Here is a 15,861-nt window from a genome sequence, read left to right on the forward strand (position 1 = left end):
ACCAGCAGCTGATTTATGGCCCTTGGAGCCCCGCTGAGCCTCTTCCTCTATGGCCCCTAATGTTTTCCAAGCAAGTCGGGCGAAAGCCAACACTCTCCTCTCCTCTGGTACCATTTATTCCACTCCATGGGATTTAGATGACCATTGGGCGCAACAATCAGTTAGCAGGCAGAGAAGCTGAGCTTTACCTTCTCTGAACGGTCATTGATTATTCATATTAGGAGCAGTGATGTCATGATGTGTGTGTGAGAGAACAAGTTGTGGTTAAACAGGATTTAACTAATCTTTAATGGTGGACACCACTAACTAAAAAGTTAGGTACACTAAAGCCCTAAACACAAATAATAGCTCTGTCAATGCTAAACCACTACACCAGCCTGGTATTTACCAGTAGCTAAGGCTAAAGAGCTAACGTTAATTCTTGTACATTCCTTGTTTGAAATAAAGTTATAAGGTGAAAAAATAGAGAAACAGATGTAGAGAGAGAGACAGAGAGAGAAAATGTGAGGAGAGGAAACAAAAAAGTGAAAAAGTCTTCACTCTTTTCAAAATAAGAGCATAAATATTAACGTCTACTTGAAGAGTTTGTGACTGTCCAAATAGATGTTGATCTTTATTCAACTGAAAGTTTACAAACCAGCAAAGTAAATTAGTGCATTATAAGTCATCCAGAAAAGTTCAATTAGGGGAAACTAAGCATGGAAACTGTCCCAAGGAAGTAAAAATAATTATTTTAACTATTAGCGCACTAGCGAAAGTGTGCTCACCTATGCTAATATAATAAAACAAGGACAAATTGTTTATGGACTTCAGTGTTTTTTTTTTTTTACTTCCTAGCAGCAAACTTCATATTCTTACCTTCCTCCAAACATTTCCACTTCGAAAATGTCACGTGACTGGGAGCAGAGTTTGAAAGCTCAGCTGTAATAAAACAAAGCTACTGAGATCATTTGGAAGTGTTGCTCTTTTGCAGCAAAATACAGTTTCAATTTCCTTACATCTGCTCACGTCCGTAGATTAAGCTTTTAACAAACTCACTAAAACTGAATGTAGCTAATACAAGGGTCTTCTTCCCACAGTAACAGCTTCCACACTGAGGAGAGCTTTTACTGGTACGACAAAATCGTTCCTGCTCATCAGTCTTTGTCTAAGGTCGTTCAAAGTGAGACGTGAACAATGTCCATCTACCAGAAACCAAAGATGGTTTCTTTGTTCTTCTAATTCATAATATTAAAAAATTGTTACGTAGTTGTAAGTAATGCACAGATTTGATACGGAGACGCTGACGCTTTTAGAAAATGATGAAGGGAATAAAACCAAATGTATAGATGGCAACTGCTAGCTGAAACGGTCAAAAATGACGAATAAAGGGATTGGAGAGGTCAAAAAGTAGCAACACATATTCAGGATCTCCTGAGTTGCAGCCTAAACAACAAACACAACCAGATCAGCTGGATAAGCCTGGAGCCTCCTAACCTGTATGTGGTTCTGGCCGTCCAGCATCCACGAAGAGAGCTTCTTCTCACAGGAGCCCGAGACGCCCCTCAGACGGCCGGGGTCAAAGGTCAGGCACATGACGGGCTCGGGGTGGGCTTTGACACGGCTCAGCTCGGACCTCTGGGTTACGTCCCACAGCAACAGGGAACCGTCCTCGTATCCAGCGAACAGCAGCGGTCCGAGACCCGAGTCAGGCTGCAAGAGAGGAGAGGAAAAGAGAGGGAGGAGGGACAGCAGGAACGGAAGGAGAGCGACGCAAGTTAAGACGTGAGATCAACACAGAGGTTTAGAAAGCCATTAAAAAAAAAAAAAAGAAAGAAAAAAAAGTGTGGTGCTGGGAGCTGAGAGGAGCAGAGGTTATCAGCCTGGAAATGCCGGCTGACACTCAGAGATGTTGTGGCCTCCATTCGTCAGCCAGCTGCTCTCTGCAGCGCAACAGTATAATTTCATCCATCATTTGACACTTTCTAACGTCTATCAATGCACAAAATGCAACTGGTATTTCAATTTGCCCTAGTCGGACTATGACTTTGACATGGCAGACCTTCAAATTTGGATGTTTTTTTTTTTTAATTGGGATTTTATATATCAAGGTTGTGAAATAATCTTTCTTTTTTAAAATTGAATCCCAAAAAACTTGCAGCTACAACTGCAGCAAAAGACTGATCTCATGCCACACATTTCGGATTTTAATTACAGAAAATTGACAATTTTGTGTTTGTATGTGGCACAATGTTAAAAAATATTTAAGACATGAGCGCCTTTTAATATTTCCTGTAGGGGTGAACTTAAAGTTTTATCATAATATTTTGTGACTTCATGTCACAGTAATCAGTCTCACACAAGTTGCTCTTGAAAAACATCCCCACTTTTAATACGCTTCTTTAGACACCAGTCAGAAGTGTATTTTGTATCACTGAAATGCACTATAATATTTTCAAATGTATTCACACGCCCTTGAGGGGAGAAAAATAGTGAGAATAACAATCCCAATAAGATGGACAGGTTTTTTTCAAATATCATTTGGAATTTATCGCGATAATGTTAAATCAAAATCTTATCACGATAAATAATAAACAATACGATAAACGCCCACCCTGCAGGAGAGTATATGACCTGCAGGAGAACGACAGTATATGACCTGCAGGAGAACGAGCATCAAACATGTATTTCTATTAAAAGGGTAAATCTTGTGCAATTAAAAGCGCATGGTAGAGTTGAGATGTTATGTAATGAAAGTAAATAAAGTAAAGAGTGACTGAACTAATACTGAGAGGAAAAGACTGAAACAGAAGGAGTGGAAAGAGGTTTAGGATTCATAGTAATGAATAAACAGAAAATGAAATAAAAACACAATTTCTTATTTTAGGTTTGAACACAGTGGCGCAGTTGGTAGCACTGTTACCGTGCAGCAAGAAGGTCCTGTGCATGCATGGGTTCTTTCTGGGTACTCCAGCTTCCTCCCACAGTCCAAAAACATGACTGTCAGGTTCACTGGTCTCTCTAAATCCTCCCAAGGTGTGAGTGTGTGTGTGCGTGGTTGTCTGTCCTGTCTGTCTCTGCGTTGCCCTGGCGACCTGTCCAGGGTGAACCCCGCCTCTCGCCCGAAACGTTCCCTGGAGATAGGCACCAGCACCCCTCCGGAGCCCACTCGGGACAAGGGTGTTAGAAAATGGATGGATGAAGTTTGAACACACCACAGCAAACCCACACCTGGTTGGGCAACTGTCTGGACAAAGCCTTGAACTTTGTCGAGCCTTATGAAAGGTCAGCGCTCGATCCAGACAGACTTCAGATGATCGAGGAATAAACACAGGTACTCTGCGCTGCTCTGGCTCTACCTTTTGCTTTTAAAATAACACAAGGCCTTAAGAAGAAGGAGAAGAAGAAGAAGAAAACACAGTACTATGCAGAAGCCAGAAGGGAATTTTTTTTTCCCATATGTGCAGAGACCATGTCAGCCATTTTTCTCCTCTCCTCTGTTAACGCTCCATATTTCTCCACTTCCAGCTTGAAACAAATTATAGACGGAGTCGTGTACTCCTTCCAAACACATCAGCGGAGGACGAACACGGAGGGATTATGAAAACAAATAAAAACAAGTGAAAATCAGTGGCTCCCCGCCCCCTGCTTGCCGGCAGGGACCGGGCCGAGCGATCCAGATTGGGGCCCAGCGTTACACTTAAGCGAAGGACCTCCTTGATTGATGATGTCATGGGTCAGAGGTCGGGGAACCCTGGGTAGACACCTAATTCATTATATCCTCCACAGGCCTTTCTACAAGAGGGCTCTCTCTGCTGGAGTGGGGCTGGGGCACCGGGTGGAGATTCATCACAGGAGAACAGCTGCATAGAAGAAGAGAGAGGAACCGCCTCTTCTAGAACAGCAGAGTGCCGGGGCGACCGGAGTGGTGCAGATTTCACCCAGGGTTTCATTGCTTAAAATGAAATTAGATCACAACTCCAAAAGTAAGAAACTGCTGGTTTCTTTGAAACAAAAAGAAATGTTTGAACTGCCAATTCAGTAGCAATGTTTGAAGTGTTATAGGGATGATTATTTTTGATGATTGTTAGTTGCTCTGACGGTTAATTGGATAAGAAAAATTGGCACATTCTACAGATTTTTCATTTTCTAAATAAGAAAAATTGCACTTTATACTTCATAAACTGCAATGACAGCATAAGGTCGGTGGATTTGAGCCGGGCAAAGCCAAAGCTGTGTCACGTTTTTAACTTAATGTATACATATTTTGAACAGTTTTGGCTTAATTAATGCGTTGTTGTTGTTGTTGTTGTTTTGTAATATCCCGTCACTCAAAGTGATGCTAAGACGTAAAACTAATTTTCTTGTTCACTTTTTCAAATAGAAGACATTTTGGGATAAAAAAAACAGGCTAGTGTTTTTTTTATCCACGTTTCCCTCTGGGTGCGACGTGTCTTTGGTGATGACCAGGTTCGGTTGTGCCAAACGTATCTTTCTGAATGTCATGGGTCGGAGGATAACTTTCGCACTTTTGAAGTGCGAAAGTTTAAGTCTTCAGACCATAACATTACTTTTAGAAGACTTTAGCCAGGCTCAGCTATTTTCTTTGGAAGCGACAGATTCTGTTTTGCAGCCCTTACACCAGCGATGTGGAGAACACGGGATGTTACTGAGACATGCAGAACGCATCCACCATCTGACAGAAATTCCTGCAGCTCTTTCAAGGGTTGATGTTAGGCTCTTGGAAGCCTCATTAACCAGCCTCCATTTAGTTTAGTTTTTTTTTCATTATTTTTGAAAGAACATCCAGTTCTTCTAATGTTGCAGTTCAGGGTTTTTTTTTTTAAATATATTTGGTTAAATTATTAAACATTGTCTTGACTGCACCAAGTAAAGCTGTGGAAGTTTGTTTTCTCTCTTCCGTTGACTTATATCTTTATACAATGAGATCATTTTGATCTTTCATAGCTTCTCTGAAAATGATGTCTCTGCCAGTGCTGGGTAGGAAGGACACTTTACAAATGTTTACAGTTAGTAGTTACTAACTTGATAACTTATAACTACTAAAGTCACTTAAAGTAATGCATCCAATTACATTTTCTTCCTGTTTAATGAGTTGGACTTTGAGCATGTTTAAACCGGTCACGGCTGGCTGCCATTGCAAATTCAGGTTGCTACGTGATGCAAATAGATGGGATTCACAGCTGTTTGAGGGGAGCTGGATCTTGAAGATCTGTTCAAGAACTGTTTCAATGAATCGTTCCAAAAAAGAAAAAAAGGAAAAGAAAAGAAAAAAAAAAGCTTTTTTTTAAATGTTTTGAAGCAGCTAATCTCTGGGAGATTTCAAATGATTTATTTGAGGACCTGAACTCCTCTCAAAACCACTGATTATTCTAATATTGGTACACACAAACACACACCTCACACTGCTAGAGAAAGATGCTGTTCTCTTCTCTGACAGGATTTGGTTCTGGCTCTAGTTTAGTCGTTTTAGCAGGAAAGGAAGCCTCGATAAATTAACTCCTTTTAATTCTTGTTTATATTTTGTGCCACAGAACTTTTAATAAAACTTTAGTGGAGCTTAGACTTCACTGAATAAATGTGTGAATTTCACTATCTGCGTATGAAGTACGGATTATAGAGCAACATCCACCTTAAAGGGGGAAAACATCTGAAATGACTATGTAAATGTGAAATTTGGTTTTGCACTAATCTCTTTTCTGTGCAGTGGAGTTTTTTTATTGCTCATTATTTGGAAGAAAGAAAAAAAAAACTTTTTCCCAAATTTTTTACGGAAGTAAACAGTAACATTTAACATTACAGTAGGTGTTTCGGACTTCTCCAGCTCTGTTTGATGGGCTATTTATTTACGCCTCACGGAATTCATTAATTAAAAAAAAAAAAAAAAAGAAATGATAAACCTTGATGTAAATCGAATAAAACATGATATGAGGTAAGAAAAGAGATCTCAGTAATGATCACATTTTAAAGATTTGATCACCTAAGAAAGGGAAAGCTAGATGAAAGTCAATTTGTAAGGAGTTTCGTTCTGATAAACATTACAATTTTTTAAAATTTTAAAGCGACACAAAGGTTGGCTGCAAAAAGGGACTCAAGAAAAAGCTGGATGGAATTTATTGTCATCAAACTATTTGAAAAATATGCTAACATGAAGGTAATTGTGTTATTTTTGTTTTTTTTATATTATTTTCTATAAGGAGAGCTAGAAATGTATTAACTTTTCTTCTTTTAGTTCCACGTGAGAACCTAGTTCTCTTTAACCGATGAACAGGCCAGAGTTGTTGATGTGGCGGCGCAGGCCTCGGGGCGGGAGCTGCTTCTACATAAGGAACCAATCGTTTCCTGTGGTCGTCGTTCTGCTCCCGCCACCATGTGATGGCCACAAGGCAGCGAGGTGATGAGCTCAGAGTGATGGATATCTGTAAAGGAACATTTCCTTTTTCCCAGCCACCCTCCGCTCACATCAGAAGCCTCGCACGTCGTACATCACCGCCGTCCCCGCGGCCAGGGCCCGGTGTCCTGGCGCGAGTCAAAGCCACATGTGGAGCCACTTTCGATCGTTCGCTCCATCAAAGCTGATCAGATGGGGAGGGATAAAACAGTATACGCCTCAATTTTTAAGATAGAGTCCATTACCTGAAGTTCTTTTCACATTTTGTGGACTTTGATGAGTTTTACTGGGTTTCTACGAAACAGAAAATTAATAGCGGTGAGAGTAATTGATGGTCATGGGTGCTGCATTTTGCCACCACAGTGATCGGTTTACGTACCGATCACTGATTTTCAAAGATGCTGACCTGCCAGCAACAATTTTTTTGTTTAAAAAAGAAAATATTTCCAACATGAGACTACTGTTAACCAGGGACGTGCAGATGTGGTCTGTCTGGGTGGGTCTGTCTGTCTGTGGGTGGGTGGGTCTGCCTGTCTGTCTGTCCTCTCCCACAGCAGAGCAACAGGCTTTTTCAAAGGCCTTTTGCTGGATATCGGTTTTTCATATATTTACCGGCCGATAGCTGATTTCCCAAAATGAAGGAAATCGGAGCCAACTTATCAGTGTAGCCTTAAATTAAGGCACAATCTTGTGTTGGAATGTCCTAAATAAAGTCCAATCTAAATCTAATTGGGAATCTCTGGTAAGACTTGACATGCATCCAATGTGACTGATCTGAACTGTCCTGCAAACAAACAGTCAGAAATGTAAGTGTCTAAACTCTGCATGTTGGCAGAAAAAAGTAAGCAAATACTTTATATTACAGAAATTGCTGCGAGATTTGATTTAATTAAGACTTTTGCAGGGAAGGTGGGAGGGGCTAAAATACAATAAAATATGTTTAAGATTTTTGCAGATCTTAAAAATTGCAAAAAGCACATTTTCCTTTAATGTTTAGTTGCACAATTATGCAGTAGTGTCATATTACTAGTCCCCATAAAATATTCCACAACAAAAACAAAACCGATAAATAAAGCACATAATTTTATACTACACTGTTAATCACCTGTGTGATTATGAAGTTACAAAAAGTGAAAAAAGCTAGACTTACTGAAAGAGAATACAATAAAAAAGTGAAACTGAATGATGTCGTTTAATGCTGCTGCTGATCTTGTAGTAAATGTACTGGGGAGTCTGTTTTCAGAAATAAGGACCATCATTATTAAATGGCGAGAGGCGAATGACAAGAGGTGATTGTGGGCGGGGCCACTGTCTCCAGCGCTGTGGGTTCCAGGAAGAGCCCTTGATGTGGAGAGATGCTTCTTTCTTTTAACTTATTAAACAAGTGAAGAGAAGGAAGGCTCTGAATACAATCATAAAAGTATGTTTTCCACTAAAATAATCGGAGCACGGGAGTAAGCGTTTGTCTCTTAAGGAATCCTCATAAAATGATTTACAGTCACCTGAGCCTGTTCAGCTTTGAAGTCAGGCAGCTGCCTGTGCTGTATTACATTGATGTTATAACATTTATAATCCTATAATTGATCATTTGGTTTCTTGGCACTCAGCGCGGAGGCAGCACCGGTTCATAAATCAGCAGATGAAAAGTAGGCACAGCAAGCAGAGTCAAAGCAAAACAAAGAAGGTTTTGGAAACAAACTCGTCAACGCACTCTGAAGCAGACCGTCACCAGTTTGTGTGCGTCTGTTTTTTTTTTTTTTTTTTACTTTTTTTTTAATAGCGCTCGGATTGAAAAGGCGCAGGGCTCCTGGAGGCCTGCCTGGCTGTAGTTTTAAACACGATAAGCAGGTTTTTTTTTTATGTCTGTTACCTGTAAACTTTAACAAGCTCATAAAACGCACACAGAAACAGCGCGTCTCTGACCACGGTCCCAAAACTGGCAACAAAAAAAAAAAAAAAAGCCAATATTAACCGTGAAAATAATCATAGGATCACATTAATGAGAGGAAAATAAAACGGCTCGACGGTGTCCACAAAACAAAACAAAAAGCGTTTTGGTCAGATCAGATTGGATATACAGCTGCAGGCTGATATATGGATGTGAACCCACGGCCTTTCCAAACGCTCTAATTACAGTGTTGGGACTGGCTGCCAGCTGAGAAGCAACGCATGGAAAAATGGCCCAGGACGAGTCGTTGAGCCGTAAATCTGACCGTGTCTCCTGCGTGTGCGATTTTATTTATTTATTTATTTTTTCATTGTTGATTTGTCTGTTACTGCAACTAGTCGTGTGATGTGGAGCAAGAGACAGAACGCATGTTCGATATCGATTCAAACAACCAGCAGAGAAAAGGTGTGATGGCGCCAGAGCCGGCTTACCTTCCACAGTTGTACGCACATGACCATTCCCAGCTTCGTGTCTGGTGTCAGCGTGCAGACCGGGTTCTTACTGGGCATCTCGATGACCTTGATCTGTGGAGAACAGATTAAACGTTTCAGTTTTTATTTATGCCTGTGTGAAAAAGCTGTAAGGCTCCTTTCATTTTGTGACGCTGCATTTTTTTAAAGGATAGACTTTTTTTTTAAAGCTTTATCTCACAATCTTATTCCCTCATCAGAAATATACTTGAAGTGTTGCTTTGATTCTTTTATGAGTATCCTTGAATCTACCATGACAACCATTCCAGGTGTTTAAAGCACTATTTATTTCCACGAAACTCCACCTCTCCAGTCAAGCTCCCCCAGATTAGCGGCGGCAGAAATGAGCGAACACCCGATGGAGCTGCTGAGATTACCATGCAAACCACTTCTCAGCCCAACACTCCTCACAACGGTTGTAAATGGGATAATGGAGAAGGACTGAAAAATGGACTGAAAGAGTGGGAGCTTCTTAAAGAGACAGAGGCCATTTTCAAGCCATCAAACTGCAACTTAACAGTCCAGGAGCAGCGAATTTCAAGCCTAGCAGCAGATAATTATTTTTTTATTGTTGACTTTAGGTCTGGATTTTCAATCGGGTCATTTCATGATGCTGCCTCCACCATGACAGTGGTAGAGGCAGTGTAGGGCAAAAAAAAAACATTGGACAAGAGCTCCATCTTCCACTTGTTTTCTGTGTTCCCTGCATGGCTTGTGTCAAACACCGACTGGGACTTCATATGATGTGTTGGATAAAAGCCTTGATCTGTGGTGCACCTCAATAATGATCATAATCGCAAAAACAAAATCTTACCAAATATTTCTAGTGCAAATGTGTCAGTGTGCTTGAAATAAGACAAAGGTCACTCAGAAGTAACTTTTTTATCAAGAAAGCAAACAATTGAGGTAAAGGTGGCAAATTATTTTACGTAAAAGATGTTACATTCTCATCAATATCAATATATTATTAAAACAATATATTATTTAATATATTATTAAAACATCAGAACATTGTACTTTATTTAGCAATATTGTTATTATTATTAATATTATTAAGTTTATTTCATAGGGACAGACACACATCGACATAGACAAACTGAACTAAACAGCAGTGCAATGGCAACAACTAATTTGCAGCACTTGTCCCTAGCATAAGGATGGTAAATTCAAATGTGAAAAATAAATAAATTAGAAAAAAAACCGCACCTTTCTTCTGCTTCACAATTATACTAAATAGTGTGTTAGTCTATCACAAACATTTCGAACACATTGTTGTACTTTGAAATTTGTGGTGTGGCAAAATATGAAAAGGCTCAGGGGTGATAAAAACCTTTTATTTGCACTGTATTTAGCCTAATTAAGTTTAAATTATTTTTTGTATTTTTATCTTAATGAATCTGTCTTCACGGCTGGAAGAAGGCTTCATATTTGGGGAAAGCACACTTGCGGGTGCAATATCTGCTCACAAGCTGCAAGTTATAACCTGCCTGCTGATTTCACACATCACAGCTGCAACCAGAATCATGTCATTATAATTACTGTTCTTTTCTTGTTTGTTTGTTTTTTCCGCAGATCATTCCACCACCAGCTAGCACAGGGCTGTCTACGACCCATCCAGCGGCAGCCTTACCCGACGACATGAGTCCTGCTTTCCCTGCACACGTTGGAATCGACTTCTAATGAAAACGATGGAGTCATAAAGTGTGCACGTTTGTACCCACATTAGGGGCAAAACTAACTCCTCCGGCTTCCTCCCGGCCGATGATTCGCATATTCATCGTCATTAGGCTTCACGTTAAACAGCCCTTTAAGGGAGTGATCTGTATTTTATCACTAGGCCACATCTGTCCTCCATGTTTACCTCTGCGTGCCTGACAAAGGGAGCTTTTAAGGCTCCTCTGCGCCTCAGGTGATCTCTGTTCTTGTGTGGCATCAAACTGCCCCATAAATAAAACACCCACGCTATTAATTAATGGTTCTGCCACGACAGTTATCTACTGCTGGCAGGAATGTCAATGTGAGCAGTAAACAGAGAAGCAAAACAAACAAAACAAAAACTCCTCAGTAGGAACTTTTTGTTTTGTCTGCTTTCTTGTCATATATCCAAATACTGACCTGGTTTTTTTTTGTTTTGTGTTTTTTTTTCTGCATGTGGTAAATCACACCATTGTGCGTGCTTATTGGCATGAGCCTGTGCATTGTTTCTGCAGAAATTTGTTAATGAGGGTGTTTTACTTGCACATGCATGATAAGCATCTGTCTTGGCCCGTTATGTCTGTGGAATGGGGTGGAGATGCCAAATGACAAAAAAAAAAAATAGGAGGGCCGCAGTCCGTTCTGGTCTGCCTTTAATGGCTGCATAGGTGTGCCTCTGTCTGTGTCTGTTGGGACAATGGCATTATTGAGGTGCTGGGAGTCACAGGCGCCCCGCTGACCGGGCAAGCCGGACCCGGGGGTTAGCGGAGGCACGTCTGACCGGATCAGGTGACCGTCCCCGGCCCTTTCAAGTTGCGCGTAACATGAAGCTGGAGGCAATAAAAGATGGCTGAATGAGCTTTTGGCTGCCTTCTCCCCATCCAGTCTCACCTCTCAGACAGTGGCTCCACACAAAAACCGTACAAGCTCGCAGGCGTCGTGAATTAACTACGAGACGGACAGAAGTGTGATCTCATTCCAAGTTCACTTCTTTCTTCTTCAGTTTTTTTTCCTCTCCCTGTGGATTCAATGTGTATAGCAGGCACCTGAATTATTTCATCAATTGAAATGGATTTCGTCATTAGTAAGCTAAACTCACAATGTAGCTTACTTTCGAAGGAATCGCTGAGGGCTTATTAGGTGCTTTAGACAAGAGCATTCAATAAAAAGCCGCGACCGAAACCGACCGATATTTAGCTCCTGGTCCAGATTAAATTCTTCCACAGAGGTTTAATAAGGAAAACATTCTGATTACTGTTTGACAGTTCCTGGCTTAAAATATGAGATTTACAGTGGTGGCGAGAATCTATTTAGATAATAATCCCTTAGTAAATCGCAGAGAAACCACACTCTTTTGGTAGCAATCAATAAGCTTCTGGAGTGATTCTGGTTGGATGTTTACGAACTTTTATTAATTGGAGGAGTTCATTTAAATTGGTTGGTTTCCAGCACAGAAACCAATCACAATCAATAGGGTTGAGGTCCAGGTCACTCTAGAAGTCTATGAGCGTGTCCAATATGAGGAAAATTAAACATTTCAGAAGTTGACGTTCTCCTTTATTATTTCATTCACACCGGACTTGCAATGAACAGACCACCAGGATGATGCCACCACCACCATCTCCTCTTTTACTATGACTGAATTGGCTTCACTTTGACTCGTGAAACCATGAAACTAGTTGTGTAAAATTGCATTTAGGCTTAGGTATCAGTTTTTTATTTAGTCCTAATTTTACTGACAAAAAAGAAACAAAAAAATACAATAGTTTTTAATAAAAAAATTAAAAAGTTCCTTCTTGCAAAAGAACTAAATAAAATCAAATCCTGAAAAAGGAGTATAAAAAAAATGCCTGGCAGTTTTGTTCGGTATTTAAAATCTTATGTCAGATCTAATATTTGTCTAATTGAAAAAAAGAGAGTCAGAAGGAAGTTTGGTACATGGACTGAAGTATTTAGCATCGTAATTACAGTAAAAGTGTTACACATTACATCCAAACACACAAAAGTTGAGGTAAAACAGGCCAAATCTCAACGTGACATACCTTTAGATGGTTAAATGTTTGAAATTTTTGAAATTTGTTAAGTTTCAGATTGTTGCACTACTGGCATTGCCTTTACAATTTTTTATTTAAAGAATTGTTTGTATATATTGAGTACGAAACATTATATTAATGATTTTTCGCTTTGAAAACATAATTTTTTTCCCCAAAAAGTTATAAAGTTAAAAACGTTTTATGTCGGTGTAAAAATGGTGAAAGGACTGAACTCATGTAGCGCTTTTCTAAAAGTACAAAGAGTCTAAGATTAAAGATACTTTCACAAATTGTTACACAGACACACAATTTAAGGCAAATCAACTATAAACTATCAGACTCAAATGAGAGAAAATTTGCAACCAATTCAAAAAGTGTAGGTCGACATTTGTCCTTAAAGTTGATTGTGATATAACCAGTCCGTCCAGGAAAAACTGCACTACAAATTCATTTATAAAAGCCCCAGATTAATGACAATGTCTTTGGTATAAAGATCATGCTCTTCCCCGCTGTTTTTCTAATGATGTCACTCTGATTACTGTTACTGTTTGACGGTTCTTGGCTGCAGATTTTATGTTTTATGCATCGTGTTAAGTCTTGTCAAACTCGCTCGCAATCCTTGAGCGGATTCAGAAATAAGAAAGCAGCTCTTGTTTAGTTATCCATTAACAAATTATGGACTCAAAGCCAAAAAAAATATAAAAATTGATTTCAGTGTCAACAAAGACACTGTTGACAATTCCTTTGCATTAGTGCACTGCTTATTACACTAGTACTAAACAGAATGCATGTAGCCTTTGGGTTGGCAACAGAAGTGAACCAGTGGCAAACACAAACATTGTCCAGCCATCTGCTGATATATTTGCTCTAACCCTTAACAAATGCAGAAAAATGAGCTAAGCTGTAAAGTCAAGGCGGTAGACTGACTAGAAATACCCTTTGTGCTTGACCTCTCACCTCTTCGGTCTGCGGGCCAGCAAATGCCAGCAGGTAGCTGGAGGAGCTTGTTTCCAGCACGGAGCACTGACAGAACCCAACACTGCCCGTCCACACGGAGTCCACCGCCTCGCTGCGACCTTCAGTCAGATCCCACAGGCATACCCGCATGTCACGTCCCTGACTGCTCCATTTACAGAGAGAAGAAGAAAAAGGGACAAAAGTTATACTATTAAGATCCATACACAAATGTATAGTTAGCTTAAATTGTCAAAAGCATTTATTGACAGTAGTCTGTGCTTTACTAAATAAATCCTTTAATTCTGTCTTCAGAGTCGGTACAAGTCGACGCTGAACAGTTCAAACACTCGGCTTTTAATGTGAGTCTTATTTCACAATGTCACCGTTGGAAAATTCACAAAATATGCAAAGATAGCCAAACTGCACTGGAGTTAGCAGTCCGAGTGACTCATTATCTTCATGATGTTCGCTAGTAACCGTAGCAAAAGTGGTGAAGCAATAGGAGAAGACGAAGGTAAAGTTTTGCAGGTGGTTCCAGCAGCAGGTGTCTGCAGACCGGCCAATAGGAGCGGATCTCGAGACATACCTGATGAGAGCATCTCCTGTCCGCAGTGTGCTGACCCAGATGACTGAATTACCACCATGACCCTCTAGAACCCGCTCTGCCCTCCGGCTGTTCAGGTTCCAGATGTGGACGGCGCCTTTTGCAGACCTGCAAAATCATGCGAACACAAAAACTCTACTGCACACATACAAACAACGGATTTTTTATTTTTTTTAATTCTGAAAAATACAGCGGTTTTGTCAATAATCTCCTGAGGTATAACATAATTTTTTTTTCAACATTACTCAACTCATACCTCAACCCATAAGTTACTAGATAAGTTTTTTTCTTAAATGCAAAATGCATATAGATCTAATAGTTCTTAAATTGCAGTTGAGTGAATGTATTCTCCACCTAATGATTGGATTCCTGAATTAGCTGACAATTATCTCAATAATCGATTCTTCGCGATTCATCACAATTAATCAGATTAATCGTTTCAGCCCTAGTTGACTCACCCAGAAAACAGCAGGGGGCTGTCGCCTCCAGAGCATCTGAAGTGGAGAGTGTTAAGAGGAGCGCTGGCCCCTCTTAAAGTGTAAATGGGACATGGAGCTGGACGAGACATCGACCAATCAAGTGCAGGCCAAACACTGAAAGGCAAAATTACATTGGACTTCTTTAAAAACATGCCTTGGTGACTTATAAACACTGTGCTTCTGCAACTTCTGCAAAGCCCTCTAACAAAGAGATGAATGTTGAGATCAGCCGAGTCATTTCATCAACAAACAAACAAACACCTATGAGTCTATTGTTGCACAAACCTCAAACAGAGGCAGTCTGAGATAATCTCCCTTTTGCCTTCAAGCTTTGGGTTTAACACAGGACTCGGCGTCTTCATTTCCTATTTTCTCTGTAAGTACAACCACCCTCCTGCCTTTTTTTTATGATTTCATGTGATAACAACTCTCTTACTCAACGCATCATAAATCAAAAGTCGTGACACTTTAATTACAGTAAACACACAAGAGGTTGGGGTTCGTCATTCCTCTCCCAATCAACAGCCGTTGTCCCAGAGGCAAAGGGAACACCTCAGACTTTCATGTCGGTTGTTGGCTGGGCAGATGAGGAAACCGAATCAACCACAGACACGCTGGGAGGAAACGACTCTCCTGTGTGAAACTCGGGTATCTTCTCATGCGAGGAACTCTTAGTGATTCTTGGTTAAATCCGATGTTTTCACAAAAAACCTGTTAAAAAAAATCAAGGAGTTGCAAGGATTTTAAAGGTTGCATTCCTTGAGATCTTACTCTGTCCAGCGGATGTTGCGTCTGATCACAACTGAATGAACTCTCTGACGTCGTGACTCAGCACAGGAACACCTAAAGTAAATCCGAAAGTTGTCCGGAACATTTCGAAATACGAGAAACCATGTGAAATCATAAACTTAATGTAGCACTCAGGTGTGCTCGGGAGGTAAAAAGCAGCTTCTATACGATCTGCCTTCCTGGTTTACTTTTACTCATCGTAGCCCCCTGCAATCAGCAGACACTGAAACTGGAGCCTGAGGCATTCAGAAGCAGCTCATTTCAGGAGGTTAGTTGTTAAATTGTCCATGTCAACCTGTGAAGCAGAGAGACAGAGACCTCCGACAAGCCCGCCTAATTAAGCTCAAAGGACCGCAGTCACAAAAGGACACAGTCGGTACGCCAGCACCACAAGAACCGGTAAACGGTTCTCTTACGTTAGTTCTCATTTGTTCTTTTTGTCGCCTCTTGTTCATATTTTATGGGGGGGCCGCTGAGGCATTGCACGTTTGGACA

The 15,861-nt window shown here is 40.4% G+C and overlaps 1 protein-coding gene across 1 annotated transcript in view; it reads right to left on the minus strand.

The window, feature by feature from the left end:
- The window catches only part of gnb1l (guanine nucleotide binding protein (G protein), beta polypeptide 1-like), a 31,590-nt gene that overhangs the window by 8,331 nt on the left and 7,398 nt on the right, over positions 1-15,861 (minus strand). Inside the window, exons 2-6 of the mRNA XM_055050919.1 lie at positions 14,557-14,691; positions 14,081-14,206; positions 13,495-13,657; positions 8,771-8,863; positions 1,477-1,692 (exon numbers count right to left, since the gene is read on the minus strand). Coding sequence (XP_054906894.1) covers positions 1,477-1,692; positions 8,771-8,863; positions 13,495-13,657; positions 14,081-14,206; positions 14,557-14,666 — 708 coding nt within the window. The 5' untranslated portion in view covers positions 14,667-14,691. The remainder of the gene's footprint in view (positions 1-1,476; positions 1,693-8,770; positions 8,864-13,494; positions 13,658-14,080; positions 14,207-14,556; positions 14,692-15,861) is intronic.

This window comes from Poeciliopsis prolifica, unplaced genomic scaffold, assembly GCF_027474105.1.
Source record: "Poeciliopsis prolifica strain line A6 unplaced genomic scaffold, Auburn_PproV2 SCAFFOLD031, whole genome shotgun sequence".
Taxonomy (NCBI): Eukaryota; Metazoa; Chordata; class Actinopteri; order Cyprinodontiformes; family Poeciliidae; genus Poeciliopsis; species Poeciliopsis prolifica.